Consider the following 12,067-nt stretch of genomic DNA (forward strand, 5'->3'; position numbering starts at 1 on the left):
TGCCAATTGTATGTTATTGAAATCAAAGAGTCTTTAAGCAGATCATGAATTGTAGTAGACATTGAAATAGGAGCCGACAGCTTGAAATTTAATTTCATAAATAATCCACAGAATCCTTTGGGTACAATAACAATTTTACAGATGAATAAATGTACATTCACAAGGATTGAAATGCACATATATAAAATACTATTGAAGGAATGTACATGCAATATTCAGATAGAATTAGGTGGTTTAAAAGTTACAAAGTACAGCAAAGTAAAAAAATAATCAAGAGTGTATCTGGATTCCACGGGCGCCATTCCAGCTTCATCACATACTGTGTTATACTGTGTCATACTGCACCATACTGTGTTATACTGCGCCATACTGTGTCACGCTGTGGACAAGGATTCTAGGTACTGTAGTGGGATAGAAATTAGCACATTGGGTACCGTATGTCACTTTTTAGCTTCCTTTCTGTTTTGAGCAGGTGCAAAGGTTCGGTACTTCCTTGCCACGGGCCTATCTGCGCACGCTGTGTAGTGCGGCAGGCAGACGCTTTAGGGAATTCATGCAAAAATGGCCAGGACGGTGACATTGAAATGCCCTGTGGGTCCAGTTGCATGTCCCCTATGTAGATCCTTGTTAGCAGCAGCAGCTTCACCATTGTGCGCTGTGACACGGCAGTGATTAGAGCATGTTTGTACACATTTAGATACTGTGCATTGTTATTATTTATAAAAATGTGTTACCAGGAAGTAATACAGTGAGAGTTACCTCTCGTTTTCACGTCTGTCCTGGGCACAGAGTTATGATGACAAATAATACATGGTTACAAATACAGTTACATAAGTGAGCAGGGTATACATTATATACAAGACATTGCATGCACAGTTAGAGATAATATATATTATAGGCATATGTAACAGTTACAGACCAGATTAATTAATTAAAGACAGCTTTAGTTTGGAAATGATTTAGACTGTTGGTGACTGTGAGAGTCTCCGGTGGATTGTTCCAGTTGTGGGGTGCACGGTAAGAGAAGGGGGAGCGGACGGTTACTACATACAGTATACACCTGGGTATTCTATCACTGCTGTAATCTGCACAATTCTAACTATTCTCAAACTGGAAATTTGAAAAAGTACATGAAAGATTATGAAACTAAAGTAAAGGAAGAAAGGCCCTAGTTGAATGATAAAACAGCTAGTTTGACACAATATGTGTCATGTTAGTAAGCCCTGAATGTGTATGGTTGTAATAGAAAGATTGGGTGTGCACTCTTTCATTGCCACTTTACTGTCATTTGCATAACATGTTGGATATATCTGAAGTGTTCCAAACTGGGGCAAATGGCGTCATTTGATCCCTGTGACAATGTATTTGGCGCCATGCGCGTTTTTGCGAGGTGGTTATAGGTGGATTTGGCGGACGAGACAGTCAGTGCAATATTATACTGGGATGTATTAAGAGTTGTACTTGTAACTGATGCAGTTTTCCTGTCTCTGCATCCAGTAAACGCAGCAGGTTGGGCAGCATTACATGGTTCTAAGTGATGTGCTCCAATTGTAAGAAAAAGTTTCATACTTATGACGCCAGCGCAAATTGATGCAGCTGCGATCAATACAGAAATCACTACAGTTTGACTCAGCAAGACCAGTTACACGCGCTTTTTGGTGGTATCTACTCATTTGCATATTGTTTTAAAAGGACAACGTTATAAATAAATAATAGGGCTTTTCTATACTAACTCCTTAATGCTGCAGCTTGCATGAAAATCAATGTCTTTATCTTTCTTACTTTTACCCTGTGAAAGTTTTTGGATTTACTGCCCATTATAGCTCTGTGTTAACCTCAGCCTAAACCAAGTCTCAACGTTATTTTCTCTAATTGATTCATGATATTCATTTCCTCTCTATCTCAGATTAGCTCATTCGGTGTCAGGAGAAATCCCACATAAATACCTGGCATCAGGCGGCCCCATAAGGTCAAGACTGACCAAGTGTCCTGGAATAATATGGCAGCTCCAGAAATCGTGGGTAACCCAGAGGATTGGCTAAATCTCCTATTAAAGTCTGTCTGTGAGTCAGTATACAGGATGAGTCAGTTACTATAAGTCAATGTCTAGCAATATATGCCGCCAGGCCAACTCGCTGGCAGGACAAGTTACTGCAGAGCACGCTGCTTGACATTTTGCTGCACGCGCTCTGACGCCATCTTTAAATGTCCCGTAACACGTGTCAAGGGAGAACAGGACTATCCTACGGAATCAAGCACCAGACAGGACACCGAAGTCAAAGAAAAATATTTTTATTCTGGCAAGAGCCAGGAGACCCAACACAAAATCCCAATAGATGTAATCACAGTCTCTGGCCCATACAAGGAGAATCCTAGACAGTTTAGGTGCTCAGCGCCAACGAAATGCCTTTCCCGGTGCAGCTTCCCCTCTTGTATCATCTTAAAGTCCGTAGGTATCGCTGGCTGCAATTCCTCAAGCAGCAAGTTTGAATTTCCCGCTGTAGCAGAGCGCACAGCCACGGTTTCGGGCCACTCCGACACAACTCCGGAGAGCCTCGCTTAGTCGATCTGTTAGACAGGGTCAGCCACCAACACGGTACTGAAATCCGCTGCAATTCTTATAGCTGTCCTGTCACCATTGCCAAACATGGAGAACGGGGAAGCGGCCAATCACCATATCGATGCTAGGTGGTGGGCCAATCACAGGACGAGGGCACGTATGCGTTGGCCAATCAGGACAGGGGGCATGACAAAGAAGCAGAGGCAAGGAGGGCATGAGTAACGAACCAGCCAACGAGAACAGCACCTACTTCATCCTGTTCCCAAGGCCGGCTAGCTACCTTGATGAGATAGGTACCTCTCTGTCTGGGTAGACAATGGCTCCGCTTATCAGACCAACTGTCCCCAGACCAGAGGACTGCCCATAACCACCCTCCATTATCCACAACCTCATCGTGGACCTCTCTGCCCCCGGATCCCTGGACATGCAGGCTGAGTAAGTGTATAACCAGTTTAGCATACAAGCAATGGGGGAGCGTGGGATTAAAAAAACATTTGACAATAAAAAACAATAAAATACAATAAAATTAATGTGGTTACAACAATATTGCTGGGGGTTGGTGAAAATATTAAATACACTTACACGGCCATGTGCAAGCGGACACGGTAATGTGGTTTCTTTAAGCAATTCCAGTCACTCCCAACAACAGGTAATGGTGGTTTAGAGGGTTTTGAAATAAATATATAAATATATCTGTACTCACACGGCCATGTGTGAGTCCTTGCAGGAAATTGGTAACTTTGGGGTTAAATTAACCCATCTGCATCTCCCCCCAGTGTAGACTCTTCTTTGTTTGCAACCAACGTGGGATTCTAACTCCAGTCTTGGGCATCAGATGGGGACTCTCCCCAGTGGTGGTAGTAGGGGGGGGAGTAGGTAGAGAAAGTGAGGCACGTTGTCAGTGGGGTTTAAAACACATTTATTAGTTTTAAAAGCAATTGGTACAACAAGACTCACATACATACATAGTGGTTGGACCCCTGGCCTCCTCGTGCAGTCCAGGATACAGTTTAAGCAGCCGTTATTGCCAATCACGCGTCCGTGATGCAGGAGGAAAAAAAAACAAAACTTTTTCTCCTTATCTGCAATGGCTGCCTGGTTGATCCGGCTACGGGAGCCACGTTGGGCCAAATTCAGCAGGAACTTTAGAGTGCCTCACTTTCTCTACCTACTCCCCCCCCTACTACCACCACTGGGGAGAGTCCCCATCTGATGCCCAAGACTGGAGTTAGAATCCCACGTTGGTTGCAAACAAAGAAGAGTCTACACTGGGGGGAGATGCAGATGGGTTAATTTAACCCCAAAGTTACCAATTTCCTGCAAGGACTCACACATGGCCGTGTGAGTACAGATATATTTATATATTTATTTCAAAACCCTCTAAACCACCATTACCTGTTGTTGGGAGTGACTGGAATTGCTTAAAGAAACCACATTACCGTGTCCGCTTGCACATGGCCGTGTAAGTGTATTTAATATTTTCACCAACCCCCAGCAATATTGTTGTAACCACATTAATTTTATTGTATTTTATTGTTTTTTATTGTCAAATGTTTTTTTAATCCCACGCTCCCCCATTGCTTGTATGTCTCTATATCTTTAAAAGGGTTCCGGATTAACCCTTCCCTGGGGTTGCAGCAGAGGGGAACTCCATGCTGGCTCAAAGCATCTGTCATAGAGCCGTGGTCTAACTTACTGCCACATTGTAAGCACACCTCATATATTAAGCTTAAGGTAAGCGCCAGGTTTTTTCCTATTAACCAGTTTAGCATGCCCAGGGCATCCAGAACAAAGAGTTATGCATCAACACCAACACTGCAGCAATAATAAATGGTACAATAACTTTACACATACATACTTGGCCAGATAACCACGCTAGGATGAATATACAGGACTACCCTATATATACAGCCAGACGATGGGGCAATGACTGGGCTTTTCCTTAATTTAGAAGAGCCTCAATGCACATGTGAACGCATGAATGAGCTTCAGTATGCACATGTGAATGCATGTATGAGCCTCAATATGCATGTATGAACACGTATGACCCTCAGTATGTATGTATGAACACATGTATGAGCCTCAGTATGCATGAGTGAGCACATACATGTATGAGCCTCAGTATGCACGTGTGAACGCATGTATGAGCCCCAGTATGCACATGTAAACATGTATGACCTCCAGTATGCACCTGTGAATGCATGTATGAGCCTCAGTATGCACCTGTGAATGCATGTATGAGCCTCAGTATGCACATGTGAATGCATGTATGACCATCCGTATACATGAATGTACACACGTATGAGCCTCAGTATACTGTACATGAATGTACACACATATGAGCCTCAGTATGCACGTGTGAACATATGTATGAGCCTCAGTATGCAAGAATTAACACATGTACAGTATGAGCCTCAGTATGCACATGTAATCTACAACCTTGACTGATCACTTCCTGAATATTATAACTTTTTAGGGGCTGACTTCAATGTGGAATTTCGGCTAAAATGGCCATATGGGCAACTTCAGCACAGATAGTATCAGGCCTAGGGTGGGAGAGCATTATAATCCGTTATCCCAATAGTCAATCAATATCCTAGGCTGACACTGTTCCCAACACACGATTTTAATTGTTCCCCTAAAGAGAAGTATTTGAGCAGATTGCAGATCATAATAACGGTATAATTATGCTACTTATGTTTCCTTGAATACTATTCAATAAGTAGCTGTGTTATACTGTATAGATAACAATACCTGGTATAGTAACATGACACCGGCAGATATATCTCCAATCAAAAAGAATAATGTGAGCATTAAATATATATTTTATTTATTCATACACTACAGAAATGTTGATGCCATAATGTTAACAGAGGAACATGTTTATCTTATAAGATAGATCATGTTTATGGCACCAGCACTGGCATTCATGAGGCCATCAAAGCATGTATACATAAGTGGATTTAACCCGCAGGGAGACGTATTTTTAGAGTCAGTGCTTAGTGATGAAGCACAGAGGTGGGGCTTATAACAACTTAAATGGGGCAAGCTATTGTATCTGGGCCACCTAGATTTTCCTTTGTTGTAGAGGGCTCTTGAGGGCAGCAAGAATGCCTTTCGGGTAATAAAAGGTTTATTACACCATCTTACAGTACTTACAATGGAATAACTTTCTATGCAAAATGAATATATAATGATGCACCTACAATTCCTTTAATATAAACTATATACAATGTCTATACCTTGGCTATAGCTACTGTAATTGCTATACTGTATGTAAGACTGAGTTGTACTGAGTACATTATACAGTAAGTATCTAGTATCTGGTAAGATATTTAATTTTTCTGTATTCTATGGTTTCAGCTTGAATAAGATTAATGGCTGTGTGTGTTCCTAGTGTTATCTCTGACATCAATTCGTTTACATATTAAATTAAATACAATTATAATAAAGATCTCTTCACTGCTGCAACCTCAAATAACAAACCATGTTTCCCTTGCTGATTAGGAACGATAATAAATGTTTTTGTATTATGTATTATTATATTACTTGTTGCCCCCTCCTTTAATAATTGTATTTTTCCATTTCAAAATGTAATAACAATTCAACTAATACAAGGTTTTAATGTTGTCCAAGCGTGTCATTTTGAATATTAGACTATGTACAGTGAAACAAATCTAGATTTTGTGTTTAATGGTTGATTTGAATCAGACTATATTATAAGTTTAAATATATTTATTCAAGGTTCTGCTAGCTGTTCTAGTCCTAGAAAAGTCTATGCTACCTCCAGATTGTAGTATGTTTTATTGGTACAACTTGACAATTCTTAATAGATTAAAGTATAGTGTACAGAGTTGATTAAATCTTACAGGCCGCATCTTCCTGTGTACTGTTGTAGGTACAGAACAAATATTTGGGGTATATACTGTATACTTCCTTCCCAGTCTGCTGCAATTGTACACACACATACAGAAGCGACCTCCCATATTATTATATCCACTTTGTAATGTGATTTCATCTACTGCACAAAGAATTCTTATGTTGGTCCAATAATCTACAACAAATGTACCCAATATACTGTAATAAGAAAATAAAAACCCAAAGATCAATACCAATAAATGAACATGTTATAATATTAATTAACTAATTAGAAAGCTGGAGTCCTGCAATATGACAAAGTGAATATCAGTCTGTGGGTGACGTCTAAACCTTTGTAATCCTAAAAAAGCCTGATCTGGATTTAAATGCCTGCAGTAACTCCGGGGCATTGCGGTCTCGGGTTTTGTGCTGTTGGACGTTAGAAGAGTTTTATACATTTAGTTTATAGATAAACCATTATAACTATGGGGAACAGCAAAAGTGGAGCACTTTCAAAGGAGATCTTGGAAGAACTTCAGCTGAATACCAAGTATACACAGGATGAGTTGTGTGCGTGGTACCAATCCTTTCTAAAAGAGTGTCCCACTGGGCGGATCTCCAAAAAACAATTTGAGAGCATCTATGCAAAATTCTTCCCAGATGCTGACCCGAAAGCGTACGCACATCATGTGTTCAGAAGCTTTGATGCTAATAACGATGGCACATTGGACTTTAAGGAATACATCATTGCTCTTCACATGACCTCGTCTGGGAAAGCAAACCAGAAGCTGGAGTGGGCTTTCTGCTTATACGATGTAGATGGCAATGGGCATATCAGCAAACCTGAAGTGCTTGAGATAATTACGGTATAGTATGCTTCTTATTACATCACTCACTGAAATAAATACAGCGTACATTGTAAGGGGTCACGCTTTGAAATACCTACTGTAGTTCTGAGTTATAGAAGCCGTATTAATCTTGGGAAAGATGAGATTCGCTGTAGGTTAGCAGGACAGCATTACAGTTCTTCATACTGTACTGTATGTGAAACAGAACTTTGTACATTTCCTAGGCGCCAGCTACAAGTGTACCGTGGCTGCGCGGTTAGAAGGAAACCGACTTGTAATCCCCTCACTATTATCACTTTAGTATATACAGATGCAGCGGCCGTTATCCGCACATTTCACGATTTGTATTCCTGGGCGTACCCAGGTCGTGCTGCATGTTCTTCATGTTTCAAACTTCCCCGCGTTAAGACGCGTGTTTACTAGTGTTTTTACTATTGCCGGCGCGCATTCACTGCAGTGTTCACGGAAGAATAACGAGTGAATGCCGCGTGGAATACAGCAGAGTCCACGGAACCGGCTGCGTGAAATGTTCGGATAACGGCCACTGAATATATATCTGTTTGTGCTGCATATCTATAAACAATATTTTCGAAATGATAATTTATGCACGTATGGTGGTGATAGAATGTGTTTAATTAAGTATACAAATTAAATTCTAGTGATTACAGCAGGGTTAATGAAGGCAAAATATCCCTAAATCCTTTTCTTCCTTTTTCCCCCATAACCTCTATACATAGAGTATTAAGAATTCTCAGGAGGGCCGCTTTTAATTAATTCAAGACATCAATTGTAAATCAAGCATGTCTTATTAGACAGGAAAGCTATAAAGTGTAAATAATACACTAATTAAGTAATAAAGTTTTATGTTTATGCTCATTTTCCTATTTGAGTTTGGTTTAATGTCTACTTAATTCAGGAATATTCTCATTTTATTTCAAATAGAATATTAAATACCAAGTCATTTCAAGCTGTTTTCAGATTGTTGGGAAAAGAATTTTTTTCCCCCAAAATGCAACATTTTCGTTCTTGATAAACAAAAAGAAAAACCTAACATTAGTTTAATAGGATTTGTTTACATTTTTCTTATTTCTTCGTGATACTGTAATAGGGGAGGCTAACTCCAGTCCTCAAGGGCCACCAACAGGTCAGGTTTTCAGGATATGCAGTCATTATGACTGAGCCTCTGATTGTGACACATGTGCTGAAGCAGGGATATAGAAAATGGCTAAAGCGCTCGAATGCAGGTACAATGAACAAAATAAGCCAAACCACTAAACCAGGGTACTAATGAAAATAATATAGTACTTAATGTGCAATAGTATGGGTACTATCCTCCTGAAGACAGGTGGTAGATGGTACAAGCCCACTCACCCTCAGTCTCATCGGCAGGTTCACCTGAAAATAAGCAATACTCACATCCTGGTGGTAGGTAGGCAGGCTGTGCAGCTACAGATATGCAATACAGGAAAAGGGGAGACCAAAAAGCGCACCAGCAAAAACGGAGCAGGAAGGACCCAAAACAAAAAAATGATTAAAAGGGCACTTTAATGTGACAAGAGACCCATCCAACGCGTTTCGAACGTCACATCGTTCTTTTAAAAGAACGCTGTGACGTTCGAAACGCGTTGGATGGGTCTCTTGTCACATTAAAGTGCCCTTTAATTCATTTTTTTGTTTTGGGTCCTTCCTGCTCCGTTTTTGCTGGTGCGCTTTTTGGTCTCCCTTTTCCTGAAGCAGGGATAGCCTGAAAACCTGACCTGTTGGGGGCCCTTGAGGACTGGAGTTGGCCGCCCCTGAACTATAAGATCGTATTTATTTCAGACAGGTAAATCAGCTAAAAGCCATCATTCTATTTTATTAAGCCTGCTCTGACCTGGAGGAGATACTTGTAAGATCTCAAAGGTTTGAATACAACTAAACGCTTTGACATCTCATTTAGTCCAACCCCAATTGTGGCTATTCTAAAAAATCAATCTAGTTAGATTGCGAGAACAAATTCTTAGACTATTATTACAGGAATATCTAAACTTGTGCGATCAAACTCTCACATTGCATCAATTGAACATCATCATGTGCCTTACATCACAATCAGTGATTTAAGTTATTTGTTTACTGTGATTTTGAGTGCTGGGACCCCACAGACTTAACCAGCCAGTAACACACGCGGCAAAATAGGAGGAAGTGGGAATATGTGCGACACACATACAGTACAGATGGAACCAGATTTATTGGCACATTTGTCATTGCAGGGGGTGTATCCCACCCGCCTCAAATTTATCGGCTGACCCGCAAATGTGGCATGGCCGGGACAATGGAGGTTTAGCTTTGGCTGCAATACCCTGCAGAAATGATAGTAGGTGCTTGTGTGCGAATGTGTCTTCAAAATCTAAATGCAATGTAACTCGTCTCTTATTCCCGTTAATTTCGTGCAATATGATGTGATATGCCATGGTATTTAAATGTAACCCACCACCTATTCCCCTAAAAACTTCAGATGACTAAAAAATATTTTAAAATATGAAATATTTTTATTAGATAACAGGAAATTACTTTATAAAAACACAATAATACAAATTTCTTATCTCTTCCTCCGAATGTACAATCTTCTTCACTCTGCATCTTCCTCGGGCTGGGCGGCTCTTGGACATTTTCACCTGTAAAGAATATTGTCTATTAATAATCGCGAATAAATACAGTATTGAAGTGATCACTAGTTGTGGCCAATCACACATAAATCTGGTTCCATCAGTACAAGTAAACATTGTGAAAAGCTGCCTGGGGCACAAAGAGATTAAAGTCTTTATGCCACTTTCTCACCACGTAGGGGTCCCTTCTGGCCATCCCAACAGCTATTCTGGTGTGTTATGCATTTATTACTCTAAATTAAGACATACAGTGGATCTCAAATATTTAGATGGTCTTATCACTTGCTACATCTTGAAGCAAATGTAGTTATTTTATGTCTACCACACTTGTAACAATGTTTCAGCATTTTTCTATTATCTAGTTAAGAGTGTAATATATCTTCGCTATTTTCCAGGCAATATTCAAAATGATTAATGCTTGTGACCAGAAGCATCTGCCGGAGGATGAAAATACTCCAGAGAAGAGAACCAATAAAATATGGGATTTCTTTGGAAAGAAAGACAATGGTAAATTAATCTAGGATGTTACTTACAATAATTACCACTAGATATTTAAAGTAGCCAACACTTAAAATAATAATCCTGCATTATACATAGCAAAAATGTTACCAGCAAAGGTAAGGAGACAACAGCACTCAGAAGGTATAAGCAGCTATAAACTGTATTAAAGAAACTTGCACATATATCCAACATTTCGGTCCGCTGAACGGGACCTTCCTCAGGGAGGTAGCCCTAGCTTCTTTCTGTATATACAGCACACACATATATATAGCAAAAAATATTTATATATACATGTATATACATAAAGAAGCTCCAGCACACTTGGGGTTAACAATAAAGTGTTTTGATTGCACTGATCTTCAATCACTGCAATAAAAATACTTTAATGTTAACCCCAAGTGTGCTGGAGCTTCTTTCTGCATTGCTGTGCACACATTTCGGTGACAGCTTCGATATAACTATGCTGAGGACTCAAAGGGAGTATAAAAAAGACTGGTTAAAAACCATTGGCCTGTTTCCTACAGATAAACTCACTGAAGGAGAATTTATTCAAGGAATCACGGATAACAAAGAGATCCTCCGTTTGATTCAGTTTGAACCTCAGAAAGTCAAGGACCGAATAAAGGAAAAGAAGCCATGATAGACGGCATCACAAGACCATTTTCTTGAGACTGTTCCATGCAGCACTTTTTATACCCGTATCAACAAGATCATTGCAGATTCTAGCAATATATACTGTTTCAGATGAGCTGGTTTGAAACGCTTGTTGTCCTTAATCTTCATTAACACAACACATGTAATACTTGTGTCCTGTAATGTTGTCTTTGCTGTATTATAATTAGGCTGACCATAATAATCCTTAGATTTCCGTTGCAGCCGACTTAAACCCTGAAGGTCATTTACTTTAATCTCTTGTATTATATCCACAGATGTCAAATACATATATTTAACACTGTAAAACGCAGAGGTGCCGGAACCCTAAGGAAAGAAGAAATGATGTATTTCTAAACTACACTAAATAAATCAGATTTAAATAAAGAAGACAGTTTCTTGATGAATCTTAGAAGCAGGTGCTGGCATCAGATGCCCTAAATTCCCCCACAAAAAGAAAGCCCTATATAAGTGTTTAGTGGGGCTCCTAATGTTTAGCACAAGTAATAGACCAAACATTAAAGGAGATAGTTGATATCAAATCATTATTTATTGTTGTTTATTAAGTACATGTGAGTTTTTTGTGATGTGCAGTGTGTAGACTGAAAACTCATAGAAATGTTCCATTACTGTATGTCCTACCGAATAAGCAGACTCTTATTTACATTTCTCCTACGGTATTTGTTATAAGGTACGGGAACCTTTTAAGATACAGTATTGTAGGCAAACAATATTCACCGTGAGGTGTTCTCCAAGTTATAAGAATACTGGATACATTTATTTTGTGTCAATAATACGAACATAATTTGGTTTCTATTCAGTGTTGAGCTGCGCTAATTGTAATTGCTAAACAGTACAAGTTGTTTATTGCGACCTATTCTTTCATTATAATTCTTATGGTGTGTACTTATTTTGAGCAAGTTATATGTTGTAGGTATTGTGGCTACACTTTATTAAGCTTCGCTTTGGAAGTTGTAACAACAATAAAATATTCTTTGTATTGA

General features: G+C 39.5%; 1 protein-coding gene across 1 annotated transcript; it reads left to right on the forward strand.

Moving 5' to 3' along the window:
• Positions 1 to 6,801: 6,801 nt before the first annotated feature.
• On the forward strand, positions 6,802 to 12,067 carry RCVRN (recoverin). The gene is made up of 3 exons (XM_075579596.1): positions 6,802 to 7,284; positions 10,307 to 10,418; positions 10,937 to 12,067. The coding sequence occupies exons 1-3, from the start codon at positions 6,904 to 6,906 to the stop codon at positions 11,050 to 11,052; spliced, it is 609 nt and encodes a 202-aa protein (XP_075435711.1). The 5' UTR covers positions 6,802 to 6,903; the 3' UTR covers positions 11,053 to 12,067.

The sequence above is a fragment of the Ascaphus truei genome, chromosome 22, assembly GCF_040206685.1.
Source record: "Ascaphus truei isolate aAscTru1 chromosome 22, aAscTru1.hap1, whole genome shotgun sequence".
Classification (NCBI taxonomy): Eukaryota; Metazoa; Chordata; class Amphibia; order Anura; family Ascaphidae; genus Ascaphus; species Ascaphus truei.